This window comes from Dinoponera quadriceps, unplaced genomic scaffold (genome assembly GCF_001313825.1).
Source record: "Dinoponera quadriceps isolate SergipeBrazil2010 unplaced genomic scaffold, ASM131382v1 scaffold405, whole genome shotgun sequence".
Lineage (NCBI taxonomy): Eukaryota > Metazoa > Arthropoda > Insecta > Hymenoptera > Formicidae > Dinoponera > Dinoponera quadriceps.
In genome coordinates, this window is record NW_014554754.1 from 3,766,171 (window position 1) to 3,790,363 (window position 24,193).

At 41.8% G+C, this 24,193-nt stretch overlaps 5 protein-coding genes across 9 annotated transcripts; 2 read left to right on the forward strand and 3 right to left on the reverse strand.

The window, feature by feature from the left end:
* Positions 1–234: 234 nt before the first annotated feature.
* LOC106741485 (beta-1,3-galactosyltransferase 5-like) lies at positions 235–7,865 on the forward strand. Of its 2 annotated transcripts, XR_001374190.1 has the most exons (3): positions 235–862; positions 1,100–3,765; positions 4,456–7,865. XR_001374190.1 is itself a non-coding variant. In XM_014613581.1 (2 exons), the coding sequence occupies exons 1-2, from the start codon at positions 730–732 to the stop codon at positions 2,131–2,133; spliced, it is 1,167 nt and encodes a 388-aa protein (XP_014469067.1). In that variant the 5' UTR covers positions 235–729; the 3' UTR covers positions 2,134–7,865. The 2 variants fall into 2 exon arrangements, 1 of the variants encoding a protein (XP_014469067.1); XM_014613581.1 differs by having other exon boundaries at positions 1,100–7,865.
* Positions 7,866–10,968: 3,103 nt separating this feature from the next.
* On the forward strand, positions 10,969–12,686 carry LOC106741500 (AP-2 complex subunit sigma). The gene is made up of 4 exons (XM_014613607.1): positions 10,969–11,099; positions 11,542–11,691; positions 11,765–11,938; positions 12,109–12,686. Exons 1-4 carry the CDS (start codon positions 11,097–11,099, stop codon positions 12,208–12,210), a joined length of 429 nt encoding a protein of 142 aa, XP_014469093.1. The 5' UTR covers positions 10,969–11,096; the 3' UTR covers positions 12,211–12,686.
* A 91-nt stretch (positions 12,687–12,777) lies between these two features.
* LOC106741499 (integrator complex subunit 2) lies at positions 12,778–17,764 on the reverse strand. Its single transcript, XM_014613606.1, has 5 exons — positions 17,372–17,764; positions 15,244–17,315; positions 14,694–14,898; positions 14,303–14,609; positions 12,778–13,987 (listed from the first exon to the last, which is right to left on the reverse strand). The coding sequence occupies exons 1-5, from the start codon at positions 17,713–17,715 to the stop codon at positions 13,535–13,537; spliced, it is 3,381 nt and encodes a 1,126-aa protein (XP_014469092.1). The 5' UTR covers positions 17,716–17,764; the 3' UTR covers positions 12,778–13,534.
* Positions 17,765–18,629: 865 nt separating this feature from the next.
* On the reverse strand, positions 18,630–21,667 carry LOC106741522 (trans-1,2-dihydrobenzene-1,2-diol dehydrogenase-like). 2 transcript variants are annotated; one of them, XM_014613641.1, is made up of 5 exons: positions 21,587–21,667; positions 20,327–20,492; positions 19,684–19,975; positions 18,965–19,371; positions 18,630–18,781 (listed from the first exon to the last, which is right to left on the reverse strand). In XM_014613641.1, the coding sequence occupies exons 2-5, from the start codon at positions 20,490–20,492 to the stop codon at positions 18,687–18,689; spliced, it is 960 nt and encodes a 319-aa protein (XP_014469127.1). In that variant the 5' UTR covers positions 21,587–21,667; the 3' UTR covers positions 18,630–18,686. The 2 variants fall into 2 exon arrangements, with proteins under 2 accessions (XP_014469127.1, XP_014469126.1); XM_014613640.1 differs by having other exon boundaries at positions 20,291–20,492.
* On the reverse strand, positions 21,668–23,862 carry LOC106741523 (mitochondrial inner membrane protease subunit 1). Of its 3 annotated transcripts, none has more exons than XM_014613643.1 (4): positions 23,549–23,862; positions 22,962–23,159; positions 22,656–22,808; positions 21,668–21,774 (listed from the first exon to the last, which is right to left on the reverse strand). In XM_014613643.1, exons 1-4 carry the CDS (start codon positions 23,648–23,650, stop codon positions 21,688–21,690), a joined length of 540 nt encoding a protein of 179 aa, XP_014469129.1. In that variant the 5' UTR covers positions 23,651–23,862; the 3' UTR covers positions 21,668–21,687. The 3 variants fall into 3 exon arrangements, with proteins under 3 accessions (XP_014469129.1, XP_014469131.1, XP_014469130.1); XM_014613645.1 differs by lacking the exon at positions 23,549–23,862 and adding an exon at positions 23,223–23,542; XM_014613644.1 differs by having other exon boundaries at positions 21,683–21,774; positions 22,685–22,808; positions 23,549–23,860.
* Between the last annotated feature and the right edge of the window lie 331 nt (positions 23,863–24,193).

Sequence of the window (24,193 nt, forward strand, 5' to 3'; positions counted from 1 at the left end):
GAACGAAGATACGCATACAAAGTGACCGAATTGTTATCGTCATGCGATCTAATGCCGGACTCTTTGACAAATTCGCTTGATGATCCTTTCATACGAGAGAAACTTGAAGGAAAACTTTGTTCGCAGCTTTCCAAAATTCCCTCAACGTATCTAAACATTTCGCATATAAAGCGCTCTCATCAATATTATTCCTCGTCTACTTATTTAATTAAAATTTCATCGTTAAACTCGAACCGTTCCTAAAGGACGATCCTCAATCGACGATTACTTCGATACTAACGACAGCTTCGCCGATTCATTAATAAAGAAACATAGCACTGCGGTGCACTTCACTGTTAGCAGTTTGAAATCTCGCGGCTTTCCAGCGGCGCCATCTCGCGGCCCCGTGATCAATGAGAAAGAGCGCACATGACAACGGAAGGGAAGCGTCGATACGATGGTCAGGTCGCGACGGATCCTCCTCACGTCACCTGGCGCACCTCGGGACCGCCGGCGAGCGCTCGGTCGGAAGCGGGCCAGTGACATTCGGTCGCGCGCGCGGGGCCAGGGTCGCTCCTGTCCGCGACAACCCCGGGGCGAGGGAAAGGCGAGCGACGGGCGGGTAGTAGTCGGCTGCACGCAGTATGGGAATAACCTGTCGGACAGCACGCAGCGCTCCGAGCCGCGACGGGGTCGCGCACGATGATATGACGTATAGGCCCAGGGACTGATCGAGACGCATCCAACGTCATGTTTCACCATCTGCATCTCAGGAGTCGTCTTCTGCAGACCCTGATCCTCGCGCTGATCGGCCTCACTTTCTACGCGTACTACCGTACCACCGTGTACGATGTCCGCCAGTTCAGCCTGCCACGAAACACCAGTGAGTATCTTTCCGTGCTACCGATTTGCTTATGTTAATTAGTAGGAGGCTAGATAGAAGAGATAGTGTGTATTATTCATTCCGGTGATTCATGCCATGGTGTCTTCATTTCGTCGAAACATCAACGAGTGATATTATTTGGATTGATGAAATTTACTTGAAGATTTACATGACAGTGCTTTCCCATGGCACACTCTGCTTTTTTGAAAGTCATCATGAAAAATCAATAAATTCCAGATCATTCCGTGTACCAAGAAGGCCTGAATCTCAGTGCGGACACACGGCTGACGAAGAACTCCAGCTCGGATAACGCGGCTTCGAGCCAGTACACGGCGCACAATAATCTCTCGACCGTTATCACGACGCTGTCGACGTCCTCGTCTTCCGCGAGCACGTCGAACGAGAAGCAGCCAGCCGCAAGCAACGCGACCAGGTCGGTCGTAGTGCGCAGTGATTCCGCGCGCGCCATATACGAGACCGGCCACACGGTGCCGATCCCGGAGCGGTGTCCGCGCCTGGGCAAGGACATGGATCTGGTCGTGATCGTCATGTCCGCGCCGACGCATCTGGATGCGAGGACGGCGATCCGGCAGACCTGGGGCCACTTCGGTCAGCGCAGCGACATGAGCGTGCTCTTCATGCTCGGCACTAGCAGCGACCGCAAGGTCGAGACGATCCTGCGCAAGGAGCAGAACATGTACAACGACATGATACGCGGTCGCTTCCTCGACTCGTACTCGAATCTCACACTGAAGACCATCTCGACGTTGGAGTGGGTGGACAGTTATTGCTCGAAGGTGAAATACTTGCTGAAGACTGACGACGACATGTTCATCAACGTGCCGCGACTGCTCGCCTTCGTGAACAAGCACGCGAGGGATCGCAACGTGATATTCGGCCGACTGGCCAGGAAGTGGAAGCCCATCAGGAACCGCAAGAGCAAGTATTACGTGTCGCAGGCGCAGTTCCAGCAGTCGGTCTTCCCGGACTTCACCACGGGGCCGGCGTACCTGCTGTCGAGCGACACGGTGCGCCGGCTGTACGACGCCGCCTTGGACCACACGTACCTGAAGCTCGAGGATGTGTTCATGACCGGCATCGTTGCCCACAAACTCGGCATCAAGCGCTCCCACGCCAACGAGTTCCTGAACAAGCGCATACAGTACACCGCCTGCAACATCCAACGCGGCATCAGCATACACATGGTCAAGTACAGCGAGCAGTTCGACCTCTGGAAGAAGCTGCTGGACGGCAAGAGCAAGTGCAAGTGATAATCGGGCGAAGGTCCTACGCTTGACCCTGGCGAACCAAGTGGTACGATCGTTACCGCCTAATGCGACTCGAGTGCCCGGTAACCAGCCGTCGTTTCACACATACACGCGCGCACTGTGCGCGAGAGTGGTAATTGCAAGAGTGTGCAAACGATTTCGCCGCTTAGATTTTTACACGACCCGCGCGAGCCTCACGCCTTTTCCCACAGTGGTCGGAGAACGAGAGTGGGTAATCTTCAGAGAGTATCGTGGCCTAGTCTCGTATTCCTCTTGCGTACCCTCGAGAATTCCAAAGAGAAGTATACTTATTATTGCGTAGAAAACAATTCTCTCAGTATGATTTCATTTTTTCTCTCTACTTCCTTCTCTCTATCTCTTGCGGATAAGATAATTCGGACAGATTTCTGTCGCGGGCTCTGGTCGGGGTTTGTTTTTACAATGTCGCGGAACACCAACTCTTCTCTCAAGGATCGCGCGCGTCTCTAATTCTCAGCTTGCATTTACGCGACCACATCCTTCGCGTCACGCGTGGCGAGATCAAACACGCCAGCAGGATACGGTCTAATATTTTTACGCTGCAGTGGAGGAGGAACAATCTCACTCGCTACATGAGATTCCCAGGGGATTCCTTTGTGTAATCGGCAGTTTCATTATGCTCCGTTGCCACGTGTCGACATTCAGTCCGCGGGTATAATCAGGTCAAAGTAACAATATCTCGCAAGATGCATCGCGCACTTTCTCCCGGCGAACAGCTCTCCGGCGAATTTGGAGCCGATGTTTCCGAGCGGAAAGTTAATCGTGCTGTTATATATTTGGCATTTAAGTGGCGCTTGACAAATTACGCTCTAATAGCATCGATGAGTTTCAACCTCGATCGATACCGAGCGAATCTCACTCACTCACTCATTCACTCTCTCTCTCTCCTTTTTTATCTGTCTTTCCCCGCACTGAGGAATCCATTTAATTGAATAAACAAAATTTTGGTTTGCCAAACAAAGCTCTTGTTAATTCAATTAAATGAGTTTCTCAGCGCGTTTCATTGAGAAATTCAAGTCGTAGCTTAGTTATCACGGAAGGGCTTCGTCTCCGAAGAGAAGCATGAATCGTGTTCGTCGAGGGTACCTAAGAGTCGCAAACTCCGCCGACCGCGTGGGATAATTGAGACATTTTGTGCGAACGTGACGGCGCGATAAGTCAACTGTGAGCGACTTCCCTTCTCTCCCGAATATTATCTAGTCATCGTTCTAGATAATACGTCGCGCGATAACGCGAACGCTGTATACACGATATCGACTATCCTTCGCGCCTCACACTTCCCCATCTCGTATTCCATACTCTCGTTATCGCACTACTTCATTGTATCCTGCGGAAATATCGCATATATATTTCCGTTCTCGGTGCCATATATATTTGAAGCCCGATTAAAGAGATGTTTAGGCTCGCGGCGCGACAAAGTGCGAAAATAATAGGAGCAGGGTGATTGGGAGCCTCGTTGGTAAATGGGACCTAACGAATATACGATCGATTCGTTGCCGTTCTTTAACGATTTTTCGACGATTGTCGAATAAATATTCGATCGAGATTCCGACGATCTCCGGAAGCTCTCTCCCGACTTTGATTACCGTCGGAATGGTACGTATTCTTATTTCAATCATTTTTTATAAATATAGACTTTTTTTTATTAGATTATAGATAAGTATGTAATTTTTCATCAAAAAGTCATTGCATTCCTGTTGTCTCATTACCCAACGGCCTCGGTTACCTATTTTTATATTTCGTCGCGTTCTGGGGGCTTATATGTATACACGTTGTGTTCCTATATTGCGCGCCGCGCTTTCCGAAAAAGTGCACGATATTTTCGAATTATTATTATTATAGTCGCTTTTTTTATTTTATTCACTACTCCTTCACACCTTCCCCTTATTCTTCCTAATGAACTATTTATAAAATATCTACATGACATTGCGTATTTTGACTGCTTTTTAAAATTTAAGAAACGTGACTTTCAAATTGTCAGAAGCGTGTATTTATTTAGTTTTCTTACTTTTTCACGAGAGATGTTACGTCCTTTCGTATGTGATTTTCACATAAATCAAATCGAGTATTCCACTCGCGTTTGAGAATGGAAATGAAGCTAACGAAGCGTCACTTGACACTTCATTTAGTTGTTTTTAAGAACTACTAGCTAGTGGAAAGCCGACACTGACGGATTTCTTGATTCCCAATCTAACGTTTAGGTGGGCTTTAGTTTCGCGCTTAATGAATTAAAGCCGCAGCTGGTTCGCCAAATTATTTATCAGCGAATCGATTCTTGCCCGACAGATTGAAGGAAGAATGCACCTTCTTGTTATCCGTTTCTCCTCGTGAGAACGCGCGCGCGAATCGCACGCGAGTCGCGAGTTAACGAGCCCCGAAGATCAGGCCAAGGCTCCTGCAGCTCGTTGCGACCATATGCCGCACGTACTCCAATTGTGTCCTTGGCACGTATTCCGACCAAGTACGAGGCAAAGCGGTTGTGAACGACCGAAACGAAGGGTCGTTCCATCTCGATTGCGATGCGGCGAAAGGAGAACGCGACCGGCCGGCCCTGACGAGAAGATTGACACGATCGCGCACCTAGTTTGTAGTATTTCGCCGACGAGATCACGCGAAGACGGAATTTTCCGAAAAGCAACTATTCTCCTCGATCATCTCAGAAATCGCGTCGTTCAAGAGATCGATTTCCCGGAAGATTAATAGTAAGATAAATGATAGAAGGTCTCCGCAACGAAGGTGGCTTATGATTCATGAGCGATTATGCTGCGCTAAAGAAGAAATGACTTCGCTCACGCAAACAGTACGTCTGCCTGCCCCGAGCCAAGTCGGCCGATGAAAAATCGAAGTTTGCAGGGAAGCGCGCGGATATCGCCATTCGTAAGCAAATAGTTCCACGGAATAGTTGCAGAGATTGATGCCTCACTAGGCTCCGCATGATACCTCGCGAGCGGATCGGACATGCATCGTTCCGAAAAGTAAAAATCCTGAAACTCGCCAGGTGTGTGACGGTTTCAAAGCAATTTCTCAACATGCAATTTTTTCCGAATATCTCGATAACATTCAGTTATCCCGAAAAATGATAATAAATCCGAATACCGAGACAATATGTCGAAGCATACTTTCCCCGAAATAAGAATATTAATTTAATAAATGATTACTAAATTTCTTTGTATTGTAACTTCTCGAGACGATTATATACTTTCAATATTTCGAAGAACCTTGGAAGATTGTTTCGGTGTTCAGGAATTTCGGGATTATGACTTTTCGACTTTATTTTGTTTTCCAGATTATCTGATTTTTCAAATCTCAACAGGATTTTTTTCTTTTTTCTCGGAACAATGCATGCCCATCAATCGCGGGCCAATTCACGGCAAACGATGGTATTCAACCAAAAATTCGAGTTAGAGTCCTTAGTTGCAGCCGACACGAGATAGTGAAACGTACTTACATGTTCTAGATTTGCAGTATTGTACCAATATGTATCTACATTTGTAATACACGCGCGCGTCTCTCCCGATAGGTCTGCACGTCGCACGATCCGGAGCGTCCGGAGATAACAATTGTCACTCGTAAAACGCGATCGCGCGACGGATAATAATTTATTTCCATTCCTCTCTCTCTCTACCCTTAGCTTAGGTGAGCTGAGTGCCCTAGATGATGTGCGTTTTATTTTTGTATGCGTCTACATATAATAATAATAATAACGATAATATGTATATTACGCGAGTGTCTGCATAGATATGTGATTGATTGACATGTGATGATTCATTGTTATAGTACGTTCACTTATTATCGCGAAGCCGGAAGAGTCGCGAGCGAGTCAATCGCGAAGCGTCCTGATTGTCCGGCTCGAATCTTGTCGCGTTTCACCCTTCATATTCAAAGCGATTTTTCTTTTTTTTTGTCTTAAGTAACGTTTTGCGAGCGACGGGCGAGAAATTCAGCAAACTATCTCGCGAGAGAGAGAGTCACGACGACGGTGTTGACAGTTTCATTTCGCTCGTCGTGAATTGTCGGCTAATTTATCGATGTGTCCTTAGTGATGTTTGTTTATAAGGGAAAAAATGCATTTGTATTCTGCGAAATTGTATAAGTCTGGGCGCGAAGAAAGAAACGAGTGTACCACTCCTCACACCACTACGCTTGTACGCGCATTGCGAAATGTACGGTAACGCAATTCGCGTAGAACATCCGGTACGCGTTAATAATACACAAGAGTCAATGAAATTAACAGTTCGCGTTGCGAAACGAAGGCAAGGTGAATGGGTGACTGGAAATGCGTGCGTACCAAACGTACCGGAGCTAATTGCGACACGAAGCGAACGATACGTAACTTCCGTCTGTAAGATATATCGGATCGGGTATCGTGGAATCTGAAATCCGTGATGCAAAAGAAAAATAAGAAGAGAAAGAAGAGAGGCAGTAGCGTTTTACGGATCTCGTGTTCTGCGAAATTTGACTTCTCTTATCTGTCATCCTGCATCGTATTGACTCATATTGGCCACTACTTCAAAAAAAAAAAGAAATAAACACTTCTACAGTGAAAAGAAAAGATCGGGTGAAAAGAACTAAGTCTCAGGGTTACGCAAATTTTATCACGGAATCTGCATTTGAGTCGAACGATCCGGCGTTTGAATTGCAAAATTTAATCAACGATAACAAATTAACAAAACTGGGATGTGTCTAGTAAATACAGTAACATTAGAACAATATTGTAACATCCCGCTCAACAGTGTTACGTCCAACGTATGTTATATTATAGTTACGTTGTTGAGTGAGAAATTTATATTATTGATATAATGTTACTGTTGGTGTTTTTACTGGATAGTTTCATGTATGATACAGATGTTCTTTCAACTACCAAAAATCGATCTAACTGCATAACACGAGTGGTTCTACCTCTGGTTGGAAGATTAAGCGAATCGGACAATTAATATGACCAATAGGTAGGCAATTATATAATAGTCTCATTTAACTAAATTCTGAACTTGTTTTACACAAGAGATTAAGAAAAATACGAAAATTCTGCCGAAAGAATTCGATTTTGCTGTATATACAATTCTGAAATTGAGTTCGTTTAACCCGATTCCAGTTATTTCGACATATCTTTCTTTACGATGTACTCTTTTCTCGCTGGACATTTTGAAAACTTTCACATGCCTCACGAAAAAAAATCGCGCAACGCCATATAAAGGATCTTTATCAACGCTGATTATTAGTCGTCGTATCTCTAGCGGGAGATTAACGTTTGTTCCCCTTGGACATAATACGACTATTTTTACCACGTACCATCATCATCACGCATAGGATTACGTACGACGATTTTCAGTTGCGAAGCGAAAGATGAAGAGGAACGCGAAAAGCTGTATATCCGCATTTTACGCACATTTCTCGTGTCCGCAGGTCGGGCGATTCTGGATTTTACGCACGATTTCATTCTCACTTTTAGCGAACGAGCTGTTCGTTGTTCGGTATTTAACGCGAATGAGACGTGAAAGATCGAATCGCCCAGGCTGGAGAAAGCTCGAAGAACGAGCGCGATCTGAAGCGCGTCATTTTAACGGCGAACGTTTCAGATCGCGCGCCCTCCGGGGAGCCTCGTGTGTATTTTTTATTTCGAGAAATATTTATATCGTACCACACGAATATGACAAATGCTCAACTGTCGTTTGAAGAATATAGATTCTTTGCTCACACCTGTGCGTTATTTGAACCGGCATCTTCTCACCTACGAAGATCATCCATGAGAATTTCCACTGAATCACGGATTTAGTCTTTCGATGAGGGAGATAAAAAGAGAAGAATTGATTCTCATCGCGGTTTCTTCGCGATCGATGTTTCATCAAAAAGTACTTACTCAGACGAAAGGAGAAAAAACTTCGTTCCGCACTGCAGACTTGCTTTCCCACGAAGAATCATCTCTTCGTCGGTCGCGTATCACGATTTACCGTGCAGCTTTCGTTAATCAATCTGAAATTAATTCATGCCACTCGTCTAAATAATTCGCAATTAACCTTTCCGCGATTAATCAGATCCCGATAATCAAAATCGAGACTCGACGGTCGCCGGGAGACCGATACATTTTTCGTCGGATCGCGTAACTCGAGCGCAATTTATTCATTTAACGCGCAATCATCGCGTTAGCTGGGTAAGAAAACGCAATATCTCATTGCGTCATCGCCTCGCCGTCATAAATATGTTTGCAATTTAAAAGACCGGGACCGATCTTGAGAGATTCTCCGTGACGACGACGATGTCGATGCTAACATGAGAGCTGGCCAGTATCACCATTTGGATCGGCAATTCATGATTCTATTATCCTACGTGTCAGTCTGGCACAGTAGCACCGTGATGCAAAAGAGGTAGAATTATGAGTAATTTGCAACGCGGCTACATGATTCATCTCCCTCGCACAGTGGAAGGTATAGGCGGGATTATTCACTTTTGTGTATCGCAACGGCGTCGACGAAAGCGATAGAGCCGCTGTTATGCATCTTTGCACGGTGTGCCTTTCGCCACGTGTGAGGGATATTTGCTCTCGAAAGTGGAAAATCCACGAGATACGTTCACCAAAGGAATCACACGCACCGGTGATCTATGATACCTCAATTATTCGCCTCTCGCGAGCGCGACCTGCAATTTCGTTCTTCTTCCGGCTTCTACACAATTTCGAAAGTGTAGAAAGTCATCGCGCTGCAATCGATCTTATTCGATACGTTTGTTTTTCGCGAAATTATATTCGATCGTAACTGTCTCTCAAGATAGGAATTACAGTGACAGGTATGAGACAGGAACAAGAGACCGTTCGCATGATATTCGCTTCATTTTTCGTTGAATATTATTAAAAAAAATATGTACAAGTTTAATTATTTAATATATTCGACGATATATGTTCGATATATGTTTGTTTAACACAATCGATACTTCGTCGGCCTTTAATCGAGAGCGAAATTCTAAGTTACTTTCACTATATCGCGAATAGAGAATAAAATAAAAATTCTCGAGCAGGTCGCAGGCCGAGAGCTTCACGACGACGACGAACTACTGATTTAGCGTTATGTAACCGACGACATTAAATCCTCTTCGAGTAATAACAGACGAACACAAAGAGCGGAGACCGGTCGGGAAGAGAAAGAAAGGGATGTAACCGGAGCAGCAGAGAAAGGTGCGGGAAAGGCAAGGCAACGCGGGGAAAGAAGGGATGGAGAGAGAGATAGCATTTGCGCAAACCGCGGTAATTAAATGCAAATACTGCGTGCACCCGGCGAAATTAATATTTGACGTCGACATCGCAACCCGACCCGTTCGTTCCTCCTTCGAGGAATCGAGGGCCAGACGCTCTGCCCGATAATGATCGACAAGTCGGGCACGCGCAATCGCCGACAAATTGGATAGACTAAAAGCCTTGCACCGACGGCGAATTAACGACGGAGAAATTTCTCTCTCCCCCTCTGGCATTCTCTCGCTCTTTCTCTCTCTTTGCCAGGAACGGAGGATGAATTCGTTATCTATTTAGAAAAAAAAATAATTCGTCAGAATTCAAAGCGAAATTAATTATGAATCTTCGAGAATCGGAATTCAAGATTAAGAGCGAATCTGATTTAATTATATTGATTTAAAAATATTCGTTTAGATTTTGTTGAATTATCCATGTAATAGTGCAGTTTCTTATCTTTCGCAAACGATCGGGCGAGTTTCTCTTCTCGATTTCTTCGATGGAATAACGTCCAGAGATATTTAACAAAATATATCGTTGCTACTTGCAGTTAAAAATATTGCTATATTGACGATTGAGAGAGGCTGAAGCTTGTGGCTCATTCATTTCCACGTAGATTCGTCCCTGCTCGCTTCATTTGCGTCTCGCGACTTCGTTCCACGCCATCGTGACGGGATTATCTCTCAGATAATAACGTCGATGAAGCCCACCAACAACCGACCGCGATGGATTCCTCCGTGTTTCGTCATACGTATCCAAGACTTGCTGCGATTAAGTAAAAGTCGACTCACGCGACAGATTTTTACTTTTTTCATTTCTCTCTCTCTCTCTCTCTCTCTCTCTCTCTCTTTATGTCTCCTTTTTTCCTTTACCGCGTCGTGGAAAAGTAAGTAATTACGTGGTGGAAAATCCAAAGAGACTTAAACCTCATATTCTGTAAACACGAAGAAATTTTGAGATCTCTCATGCACCTTACTAGAAAATATTTCTCAATGTTTAATTAAACTGTTTCTTATCGGTATTTTTATCTCTTAGCAATTTTTGGCTTTGTAAATAAACTACATTTTTTACAAAAATATATTTCTGCTGTATAGCATTTCAATTAACATAAGAGAAATTACAGATCCTATGTGAAATCCAACTAGATGAACTATAATGCAATATTTGTTTTGAGTTACGATAGATTTACTCTCAAATATAACAGATATCAAATAAATAATATAAGCAAAAAAATTACTAAAAAAATGAACTTAAAAATAACAAAAATATAAGGATTTAATCGAGTTTTTGATAGCCTCAGAAACGGAAAAAACTTCGCAGAAGTATAAGTAAATGTTACCGAGAAATATTTACAATTCCAATTTTCCTTATCGCGTGTATCGTTGACATGCTTCGAGAGACGTATGTAAGAATATAAAATACGTACGATGTACGAAATAAAACTAAACGTAGTTTGGGTATTATCGACATCTCGGTGGATATTGGTAACAACGGTTGTTTAAATACGATCACCATTCGAATAATATCGACAATCGTCAGTGTACCTGTTTGCAAGCTCCTTTGTACGATGGCGTTGTAGTTTTCCGGCGAGTGCACCTCTCGATGCCAAAGTGAATATCGTTGCGTCCGTGATCAGAGGGCGGGGAATTGATACGATCTTATGTTTACCAAAATTTCCTTACTTCGACTGACAGATTAATCGACCTTAAAAATGGTAGGTAGAAATTTCTAGTTGTAAAATAAGTCGGTATCTTCTGTCAATGTTAAGAACGTGAGTAAGAAATATTTCCAGAAAAGTACGCTGGAATGCCACCTCACTCGATAGACGTTTCGATATTTCCGTCAGGTGGTTGAATCATTCTTTTTGATAAATCCGGTCTTAACATGTAACATTTGATGGTGAATAAAACATAAAATTACCCTTAACATGTGAGAATCGTGAAGGGAAAAATTGAGAAGATTTTCAGTGATTATTCACACACTTGCAGTTGCGATAATGTGAACAGCAAAATTAGCAATGTATGAAAATATTCATTGATATTATAATGTTACAAGAACGTGTGTTAGTAGATAAACAAATATTACTCAAGATCGATTATCTCGATAATTTTCGTTCAGTCGTAGACTTTTGCAATTTGCATACATTCACTTTGCAGATACGTTTTATCCTCATACAAAACAGAGCTGGCAAGACCAGATTAGCAAAGTGGTACATGAATTTCGACGATGATGAGAAGCAAAAGTTAATAGAAGAAGTTCACGCTGTGGTCACTGTCAGAGATGCAAAGCACACTAACTTTGTGGAGGTAAATTCGACAAAGTATGAGCTTCCTTTATGTTACACGAGTGAACCAATAACCATATGAGTATATATTTCAGTTTCGCAACTTCAAGATAGTATACAGGCGATATGCAGGCTTATATTTCTGCATCTGTGTTGATGTAAATGACAATAATCTTTGTTACTTGGAAGCAATTCATAATTTTGTGGAAGTACTGAACGAATATTTTCATAATGTATGCGAGCTGGATTTAGTGTTTAATTTTTACAAGGTATTATGTGAACTGGCAGTTTGCATCAAAGTTAATAAATCTAATAATAATCTTTATAATAACCATTCGACATATTTCAGTATTAATCAATTAAATGTTAATTTAATAACATAAAAATTATTTAACGTGTTTTAATTTATTATTATTTCATAAGAAAACAATTGTTTCAGGTATACACCGTTGTGGACGAGATGTTCTTAGCGGGTGAAATCCGAGAAACGAGTCAAACCAAAGTGTTGAAACAACTCTTGATGTTGAATTCCTTAGAATGAACAAGCTCACGATTTTGGCTTTACATATGTTATGACTGCATAATCTAAATATATAACGTGTTTTCGAGGTGAATATATATGTTCATACTATGTAGTGATTGTGTCGCATAATGGTGAAATTACACGGTGCGTAATAGAAGCAATCAGCACACAAAACTTGCGTGATAGAAAAGAACGCTTCTATGTCGCACTTTCTATTCCGCAGTTCTATTACGCCCCATGTAATTTCATCCTTAAACACATAACATAAATATTCCATGTAACAGTATGATTTCGATGATGGTCGGCAATAATTTTTTTTCGAGAGCTATATGATGTACAGTAATCTCGACGTGAATTTTGTGTTACGAGTTATGAGACACGACGACGCTCAAAACATGACAAAGTATCGTAGGTATGAGAGAAAGATAGAAAAAAATATACGAATTATATCATCTATGTTCTAGGTATCTAATAAACCCTGTAAATACCTCTGATATAACGTCTCTCTTTATTATTGTGCGAATATTGCAACATTTATATTAAAGTAAAAAATATTAATTATACTTTTCTCAAAGAGAAAATTGCTCGTCTCTACAAGAGACAAACTGGAACACGTATCATTTCTTTCTATATCTCTTTTTTTCAGTTTCTAATAAATATAATCAATACTGTCCTAATAGAGTCGACTCTAACACTTCCTTACTTGGTATAAATTTCTAACTATAGAACCTATAACACTGGCATGAAAAGAAATATTTACAGTCCACTTTTGATTTTCGTCAAAATAACTTGGCTAAAACTAATTACCACTTTAAAAGGTCCACCGATAGTTGCAGCGACATGCAATAACAGCTTTCAGTGTGTCCGCGTTCGAAAGATCTCGTGACGCGCGACTCGCCGATTTTCCTCAATCAAGGAAAGTTTACTCTATTAAATCCTTCACGAACCTGGCTATGACCGATAATATGTCGAGATACGATACGACCATAAAAGGTTAATCGTGTTAATTACTGTCCTTTAAATATTACTAGCGTGCGCCATGTCTTATTTGCATTTCAGCAGTTTTCAATCACTTTTTTACTTATAGATGAATTATAAATTTAAACATAAAAATGTACTGACATTATATTAATGCACGTTAATTGTACGCAAGGATACAGATCATGCTTCTCTCTGTATTCGTTCTGGACATATCTTTATTGCGACACACTTAGCAAAAATGTTGAGCGTGTGGTCTCTCGCGTTATCAGTCAAGACGATGATAATAACAAAAAATGTTAAATTATGTGGTTTAGAACTATCTAGATATACAATTGACGCGTGATACAGCTCGCAAAGTCCCTCAGTACAGTTGCGTTTGCAGTATAGCTTTGTTCAGCATCTTGCAAAATGTCTCTTTTACTTCCTGGCACAACAGATTCGCCGACCTATCTCCCAGAGCGGCTTGAGCTGCGCTCACTCGACCAAGCTGCAGTAACAAGCCTGTGATGTCCTCGACCAACGGCGGGAAGGCCAGGCATATTCGCGTCAACGACTCCAACACTGGCATGAAGAGGATCACCCGTTCTTCAGCGGGTAATACTCCCAAGAGCGTTATCAGAGTGTTAATCGCTAGTCGGCAAACACTCAAAGTCTTCGGTAAGGCGTATTGAATCGCCAGGTGGGACGCCAAGTCCACCGCGAACACTTGTTTCTCGGGCTCAGGTTGCGACAATAGTTCCGGGATCCAATCGAGGCATATGTGCATGGACGGGATTCCCGGGACCGTGATTTGCAATAATTCCCGCGGATAACCCTGTGGATGAAAATATTTCTTGTAATGGTTCTAATTGCTTACAAATAATTAGGTTTGGGCGACCAATATATCAGGTTGATTGAAGAGTCTTCTCTCGTAGACATTGATGTTGATTTGATTGAAAAAAAAAACGAAGAAATATGCCGACGAATGAAATGTATATGAGAACATTTCTTACTTAGCCTAAGTATAACAACTGGAATTACGCGACTTTCGGTCTTATGCATAAGTTTGAGATCTTGTAATTCTCGACCCAGGGAATGATAAGGCAAAGTATGATGCAGTGTATATATATAAAAAAAATCGGCGACATACCTGGAAATGGACCAATTTGGCCAGAGAAGGATCGGCTATGAATACTTGATGCAAATACGAACACACGACACTACGTATCTCCTTGAGAGACCACATCTGTCCGGGAGTTTCCCTGTCCTCCTTCGTTTCCAGACACGCTTCCAATAAAATCTGCACCGCCGCGCTTTCCTGACCCGCCACCAAAGCTATCCTTAAGTCCTCTCTTTCCGTCTCGCTTGTTAACTGCCCGGTTTTTTCGGTCAATGGCTTGTCTTGCATATGCCTGGCTAATTGAGATCGGGATGCGGCTAGGGTGGCTTGCAATATCCTGTTGAAACAATTCCAGATATTTCTCGTCAATACAATTGTAATAACTTATCGCTACTTATTTAATACAACTGCCTCAACTTACCTAAGGACGACAGATAAAATCGGCGCGCATCTGAAGACCCTCGTGTCACATCTCAGTACCTGCAGTGGGTCCAATACGATATTATCTTGCGTTAAGTAGACACTTTTCACGATTGCATTCTCTATCAACAGCGCGTTTATAGACAGCACCCACAGACAACGTGGCAGAACAGTATTGAGCCTGAGCCACACTTGCTTGTAGAGTTCTGAAAATTTCAAAAGAGACTCGCGTAAGATTAAAAATAAGAGTTCGGCCGATTTTGCTCGTCTCTTCTCTGAATCCATTTCTCGTAAGCCCTCTCTTTTTACAATACGACTCCGTGTGATTTGTTATATAATTAATTTTATACGTCATTCTGAAATATTTGATTCGTGACTTTTATATGTTAAAACTTGAGCAATAAAAATTTTTTTATACGCATTATTCAATATCACGCTAAAAAAAATGGATCTCTTGAAAAGAAAACAAAAAGACATGGCGTGTATTGTGAATAATCTACATGTAAAAATATGATCTCGAATATATATTCTTGCGTATATCAGAAATTGACCTTGTATGTATCTAGGAACCTGTCCGTCGAGAATATCCTTAAAATAATGTATTATTATCTTAGCATGAGGCCAGATCTCAGTCGGCTTGAGCGTCATCAATTGCCTCAGCAGTCTCCCCGTCCTCGAGGGGCAAGTCTTAACGTGGCCGAACGCCTCGACGATCGCGGCGTCGTTGATCTTCATACTCTCGTAGCTCGCAATGCCGGAGTCTATGTTGATCATCTCGTCGTCCAGCCAGTCGTCCACCAAGGATAAGTGCGGGAAATGAGTGGCCAGTAGCCGCAGAAGCGGCGAGAACAGACTGGCATAATTCATCTGATCGCGCTGGACCAGCTGAAGGAGATACTTGATCGGCAACTCGGTGAGGAAGTCCGCCGAGTAGGACTTGACCTTTCTACCCTGGGATATGAAAGTATGCATGTTCGCCAGTCTCACGTCCTCGTACTGCAGGAGATAGTAGAGCAGCAGCAACTGGGAGGTGAGCGAAGGTGTTTTGCCGGCGTCTACGTCCGTGATGGAATTCTTCTTGGTGTCGAAATTGGCGCCGAACGCGCAGTTCTGGAACACCCTGCGGATCTCGTCCTCGGTGATGGGCTTGTTGGTGTGCTCCGACGTCTTGGTGTTGGTCACAAGGATAGAGTTGACATAGACCTCGACCAGAGCGGGCAACACCGGGTGCAGCGGCGGCACGCTGTCGCATATCTGCCGGTAGATCCAGTTCTTGATCGGCACCCGATGCTTAGCGAACGCCCGTGACTTCAGCAACTGATGGATACAGTGCACCGGGAGAAAGCCGGGGATATTAGCGTTGAGGTTCGCCGTGACCGGCACCTTGACCGCGTGCGCCGTCACCACTTGCTCGGTGAAGATCTCCTGCATGAAGATCTGCTTCATCCTCGTGAGATTGTTAGGCCGGATCGGTATTTTCATACCCAAGGTGGCGCACACCAGTTCGCAGATCGCCGACAGCTGATTGCTGTGGAAGTGTATGGCCATCAGCAGCAGCATCTCGCCGAAGCTGGCGGTGACGCCGCTCGCGCTCTCGAAGTAGGCCTCCTCGCGCACCAGCCACTGCACCCACTCGACGCTGCGCTTCTCGAGATTGTGATGGCCGATCAAGGACGGGCAGGCTATGAGCATGCACAGGCCCAGCGACACGAAGCGGACGCCGGCTGGCGACGGGGGCGGATGCGACGTCAAGAGCTGCACTATCATCGCCACCTCGTCGTCCTGGAACTTGATGCCGCCGATGCCGCGGAGGGCGCAATACAGTCTCAAGAGCGCGCTCGCCTGCACCACCTGCGAGCCCGCCAGCTGGCCGTCCGTGCTCTGCGACGCGATCGTCTGCAGCCGCTTGAGCAGCTCCTCCCGCAGCGCCTGCAGCGCCGTGTGCGACTCCCACTTCCGCTTCTGACCGTTGCGAATGAACATCGCGATCCATGAGCGCACCTGCTGATCGCTACCCAGCAGCAGACCGGACACGAAGGCAACGACGTCGCTCTCGGTGTCGCGACGCTGCGGGCAGTTCCTGTGCTCCAGGCTCAGAGCGATCGCCAGCGCCGGCATTCTGCACAGTTCCACGCACTTGGCCCTGATCGCCAGCGCTTGGCTGGGATTCATCTGGCACAACATCGTCAAGGCCTGCGTCCTGATTCGGCCCAGTGCTGACTCCTCTTGCCTCTCGCCGTTGGCGATCAGATGGGCGCACACCTCGGAGAAACTGTCCGGGCTGTTGGCTACTATCCAACAGATTATGTCGGGGCCGTGCTTCACGTGCAGGAGAGTCTCCGCGATGTCCAGTATAGAGAGCAAGGTCGGTAATTCCGCCAGTGCTATACAGATGACGTAACTAATCTCTTCCATGTAGACAGCATTGTCGAACAAGTCGGACTGCTTGATCTGAAACTCCTGATTCTTCTGCAGCTCTTGAATCTGTGCCGCTATGAACAATATTTCGCACAACACCAGTCTGATCCTGCGAGTGGACTCGCTGCGCTCGAATTCAAGAGCCAAGCCGCTTTGGAGGGATTGCGCCAGCACGCTCTCTCGCTGCGTGCTGCCTCCCTTTTGCCTGCGGAAAAGCAAGCGGTTTCATATTGACACACTAATCAACCAAGTGGCACTTACCTTAACTGCTGCTCCTTCCTAACGTCAGTTTCCAATGCGTGAAAGTCGATTGATAAAAGGGCTATAATGGAGTTAACCGACTCGATGCCGGAAAGTATCGTGAGTACCTGCTTCCTGCCCTCCACGCATTCCCTAGTTATGTCCAGCGGAGAAATAAGGCTCATTCTAACCAAACACGGCAGGATGGGCCTGATATCTTTGTGCGAACACAACGACAGCTCCGTGATGTCGACATTCTGTATCGCCGTGAATACTCGCGGTGATACGCGCGTATTTTCAAGCACCTCCATGATAATGGGATCTTGTTTCTTACCGTGAGAGATTTTACGCGGTAAACTCGTCATGCGAATGATCACCCCGGTGTTCTCTCTTCCGTTTGACACATCTCGCCGTGTCGCTAACGTCGTCGGTAAGAACCAGTGTTGCCCTCTTTCGAGGTATACGAAACTCATTGACGTGGACATTCGCCCCCATTTTCGTCGGTAAAAAGTGGTGGGCATCGGCAGCGCGGCACATGATTTTGCCATTTCTGCGAACGACCGTCTCAAGCGCATCTTCGAGTTTCAAGGAAGCCAGAATTGCCGCCCGAGAGCACGGAACATTACAGAATGAAATTTTTGAAGAAGATGAAGGTTCCTTTATGGCTGGAATAGTTGATTAAAGTTAAGTCCAAAAGTTTCGACATATCACGAGAAATGTTTCATCAAATTTTAAATACGTTTTTCTCGAAATTGTTTTCGAACATAGTAGATATGAATCCAAAAAAAGCTACTTGTCCGATTAACTTTCGCTTTTACAGTTATACTCAATAAACATGCCGTTATCGCTTGAATTAAAATAAATACATTGATTTTTCCTATTTTTTCCAAGCGAAATAAGAGGAAAAAACGAGTAAAAACTGTTTGACTGTACTCGCGATGCAAGTCTAATTTCGTCGCCATACTGAACTACGTAATTGGAATAAAAATATAATTTTTTTTCATTTACACTAAATATACTTTTAAACGAGATATTGTTTTTTAACTATATCTTAATTTTTATTTTTATAAAAAAGAACTTTTAAAAATAATTTGCCTTTCAAGAGTGATGAGATATGAGAAAACTCTTAATATCCTGAATCGTCAAAATAAATACCGTTCATAAATACTGTTGAAAATTAAATTAAACATCGCGACAGAAAAGGATTGATACAAGCAAACTACGAAAAAAGATTTTATTTCTTAATTCTATGTACCAATTTAAGGAAAAAACAATATCATGCGTTCAGAAAATACCGTTGATTATAACATGCAGTTTTCTGACAGTTCTTTAATATTTAATATTGGACACCCAATTGTTTGAGAATTTCGTTCTCCAGTTTCGCCAATGTTAAAGAATCCTCGTGTGTCATCTTCGGACTTTCTATCAAACCTGAAAAATTAAATTTTTTTATTCATACATCATCACAGCAAACACGATGACATTAAGAATGTCAAATAACGTATTAAAGACGTACTAACGACGTCACAGACGTTATTATTACGTTTGTTAAGATATCTCCTATTCAATTATCGATTTTAAGAAAAAAAAATTGCAATTGACCAATAGCTTTACCTTTTAGAATACAATTACGAGCTTCTGCGATCTCATAAGCAAGTCCGGCAGAGTTGATAAAATTGAATTTTGCTCTAAGTGATACTTTCGGCAGTTGTTCCATTACGGTGTTGAAATGTTCCGCATTCAATGTCGTTGCGCACCAAAAGGACGGCACTTCTATCAAATTCTTAGTACCACACATAATTGCCCTGTTTGGCAACTTGACCAGGCTACTTGACGTAATAGTGGCGGAGCGATTCCCTTTGTAATTCAAACAGGCCGACATGCATATATCGACGCCTTCCTCGTTCAAGAAACCAGAGGCCGTTATGCTTTCCGGCATCTCATTGCCGAAACACAAAGTTGCGAATTGAAGACAATAAACTCCGAGATCCAGAAGTGTGCCGCCGCCCAATTCTTTTTTACTGAAACGTGAGAGAATCGTTAAATACATATGATAGTAATAATATACGATTGAACGAGACCATAGAGTTATAAATAATACTTATTCAGTTATCGATGTACTAATTACTAATGATACAAAGGATTAACATTCTATTAGCCTAATATATAATAGTTATAAGAATTTTATTCTAAATATCACTAATTAATATTGTGATGGTGATTCACATGTTATTAACGATTAATACTATATCGGACAATAGAAATATATAAAATTCATCCTAATCACTGTTCAAATATGTGATTTTATTTCACTACTCTATCTTGTTACGAACATTAGACGATCTACATCCTGAAGGTCGACACCGAAGTTGGCGAATACATGATGAATATCGCCGATTTCATTGGTCTCGACAATATTCCTTAAGGTATCGTAAATAGGGAAAAAACGGCTCCACACTCCTTCCATCAGGAACAGATTTTTGCTTTTTGCATATGAAATTAATTTCGTCGTATCCGCCAGACTCATCGTCATTGGTTTCTCGCACAACACATGTTTACCCTCACTCAGCATCATCATCGCCAGGTTGTAGTGCTGAGTGTGGATCGCGCCGATGTATACAATATCTGAGAATACAAATAAATATACTTAACATTTTCTCACACAAGAATCGTTTTAATTGTTAAAGACGATCATTAAAAACATTATTTGTGAGAAAAGAAGTTATATGAAAGATATTTATATATTTTTTATTCCCATCATTGTTATAATTTTGTAGCAATTTATATGCGATGTTTAAATATCCTTATCTGGATCGTATACCAAAATCTCATTCTATGATAGAATCAACTTAAAAGTTTTCGCAGTAATAAGCTCTCGTTACTAGTTAATCCGATTTGAAAAAAGAAACGAAACGAAGAATATACGATTATCACAGATACCAATGCTTTTATCTTTGGCCAACTGCTCATAGTCACCGTAGGCCTTCAGGATGTTGTGTGCCTGAGCAAATTCTTCCGCGCGTGATAAATCTCGCGCTGCAACAGCAATCACGATATGTTCGTCGATCGGCAGACTAGTCATCGCCGTAACAAAATCGTGTGAAATCTTTCCTGCACTGGCGATACCCCACCGAATAGCCATCTAAATTAACACAGACAAATAGCCATTAATTTAACAATACACGATGCAATCACTTCTTCGATATGATAAGACACGAAACAAAAAAGTTTTTAAAAAATTCAATAAAAAAACAAAATTAACAAAAATTCAACAAAAAAGAAATGAGAAACACAATGACAGAATTATTGAAATTGCAGAATATTTAGAAAAAATTCTGGAAAAATTAAAGAAAACATTATAGAATTATTGAAATTGCAGAAAAATTAAAGAAAACATTACAGAATTATTGAAATTGCAGAATATTTAGAAAAAATTCTGGAAAAATTAAAGAAAGCGCAATGATTACTTGTCAACGATGTTAATAATTGATCGCCTTTCAAACCCGTTTAAAAGTTAACAAACTCGGTACTACGGATTATTATAAATTCAACGGTTTCATTAGAAGGAAACAAGACCGAGAAATGGAGGGGCTGGATATATATATATATATATATATGCATGTGTGTAAAACAATTATACATATAATAAATTATTATATATATATATGTAAAATAAACCATTTTTTAGTCCAACGAAAAATTGTTTTGTTATTAGATCTGCCTGCTTTATAATTCTGCAAAGTCAAATTTTTATTTAATTTATGCATTATCGAATGTCTCTTGTTAGCAATCTTTATTTTCCATGCAAATATTATCTGACACATATGTAAAAAGTAGTAAGGTCTCGCAAACAACAACCGTTCAAGAGATTATGCGATTTTTTAATCAACGAGTCAACATTATTTGACTTTCTGGAAGGTCATGCGACCGAATTGTGATTATTTTGTAAGTTGCGATATAATCTCACAAAGTGCGATCTTCGATTTGAAGAACAGCGAAATTGCCTTTTCATCGATATGTCCAGAATAAACTCTCAATTTTTATTTTAGGATTGTTTTCGTCAAATAACGCATTGAATCATGCCATTCTGGCATATAACCGGTATTTTTTTTATGTTGATCGTGTAGTTTTGAACGATAATTTAATCTTTGATTTGCAAACAATCATTGCAATATCTTGGTAAGTTTACAGTATGCTTAGATATTTGTATTGAAATATTCAAGAAAAAGAAAATACCTTGTTATAACAGCGAAACGTCTATCACAGAACACTCAGGTTATACTCATACTGATCACGATGCAAATGGACGACCTGATAAGAAGTTTGAAGTAAAAAGACTAACGAAAGCAGGCCACGTGGTACACATAATTCTTACTCTCTAATGAAGTACGTATGTCACAGAAATATTGGATACCGTCAAGGCCCTAGTAAGAAAGAGGGGAATAAATAACAAAACAAATTCATTTATTATTTTAGCGACTGCAAGATAAAAGCGTTTGCAGGATTTTCAATATAATAATCAATATGGAAAACATAAGCATTCAAACAATCTTGTTTGGATCCACACAAGCGCCCTGTACTGCATTTAAGCACGAGTTTGCCAAAGCTCGTGACGTATTACGCATGCGCACTAGGATTGGCTGAGAAAAATTTGTCACTGAACGGGTGTCGTTTATATCATTTTATGTTATCAAACTCATTGACCTTGGAACAACCTTGAAATTACTCAGTTACTAACGCGCGACAATTTAAAACCTGTTTTAAGGTGGTTTATCGTTCTAGCACATCATGTATTTCTATGTGCATGATTTCAGACTATGATAATCTTGTTGTTGATCTAATTACCACCACATGTTACATGTCATATCACAATAGAACACATAAACTGTTTGTAAAGTTTGAGTCCAGTAATTAGACAAATTTGATCGATTTACATATTTATATACAACTTTAAATAAAAATATGTACACGGAATATACTATAAAAAATAACATATGCAATTTGTTGCTTCCTAAATTAATAATTTGCAATATTTACGACAAATAATCTAAAAAAGATTCTTTACATGATACATATTTCAAGATATAAAGTACTATCATCACAATCGTATGTATTAATAAGACAGATTCTCCTGGAGGTATGAGGGAAGCGTAAATTTGTATAAACTTAATAACAGTACCCAAGGAACTTCAATTACAAAATTCAAAGGTTATAATTTAACTAAAAAGCTTACTAGATATTTTCACAATATTTTGTTAATAAAAATAGATATCTATATCACAAATATATGATTAATTTAGGTTACGTGTTTCGTTGTGAACAAAGTTATCTCACTGAATGGCAATATTTTACAGAAAGCCCGTCCAAGTAATAATCCCTGAGGTACTGGTCCATATATTCGCGAGTCCGTAGAATTACTACGGTTATCACCTTCCAGCCACACATGCCCATAAGGTACCTGAAGGAATATGCTTATTTAATATACAATATACTGAATAATTTCTTATTTAATTACATGTTATGATATGTTAAACTAGAAATAAATTACAAGTAAAAGTATATAACTCTTATAATTCTTTATCAAAGAAATACAAAGTCACAGAAAACTTACAGTTGTTACACTAAGACCATTCCTAATTTTATCTCCTGGCAAACCTACGATTCGCTTGCATATATATTGTTTCGGATTAGAGGGACACTTGGAAATGACAATATCACCTTTGTCAAGTCTTTGTAACCTCACAGATATTTGTTCCATGAGCAATACATCATTAGTATATAATGTAGGTTCCATGGATGACCCAACACACTGTAATGCATGAAAACTTGAGCAATGTATATTTTAAAGTCAACTAGTACAAAGTATACATACATAACAATGTGTAGCGTAGAATTTTATTTATAAATAAAAAAGTAACCTATATTGTACAAGTACTTCCCTATTATGTCACATGGTTTTAGAAAGTTGTTGTATGAAGAAACCATAGTTTTTCAGGAGAGAGAGAGAGAGAGAGAGAGAGAGAGAGAGAGAGAGAGAGAGAGAGAAAGAAAGAGAGATCTTCTCCTGGAGAAGATCTCTGACATTGTGTGTGAAACTCCAAAAGTCTAACGGTGCCGAAAGGACAAAACGTCAGATCTTACAACGCGGGACGTCTCTCAAGAGCAAGGACGCCACACCGCGTTATTAATACCACTCACCACAATGATATTCCCGATGTATTCGCCCACGCAGTACGTCACGCACGCACATTGCACGAACCCGCGTAAAAGTTTGGGAAAAAATTTATTCAACTTTGCCATTATCAGGGAACGTCATTCGACGGTGACACACGCAAAATATTCCTCCTCATCGGGCCTACCGACGTTTAACCTTCAAATTTCAAATCAATAACATACGCGTAATCAACATTACGCGTAATCTAACCTAACATCGCGAATGTAACGAACCGAATGTCACGAATTTTACAAAATTCGCGCGACACGAGGACACGTGCTGCCAACTGCGGAGATTTCGCGCGTCTCTGCGGTTCGCTCAAACGCGCGCATGCGCATGCAGCGGCTCGATCGCGGCATACGGTTTTCCTCTAGCGTGAAAACTCGCGAAATAATCTCCCAATTCGAATAGAATGGGATGTTCCTTCGGCGTGTCTCGCGCGATCGGCCCTTGAGCAACAAGCCAATCGACGCATTCAGGGGAAAAGATCCAGATGATCGATCGCTCACCACCCTAGCGGCAGGGTGGTAGGCGATGGGCGGTTTTCCACGTACCGCGAACTGGAGCGCGAACTGGTTCCGCGACCGCCGCGACGCGCTGTGCGATCAATCTCCCTCTCTCTCTTTCTC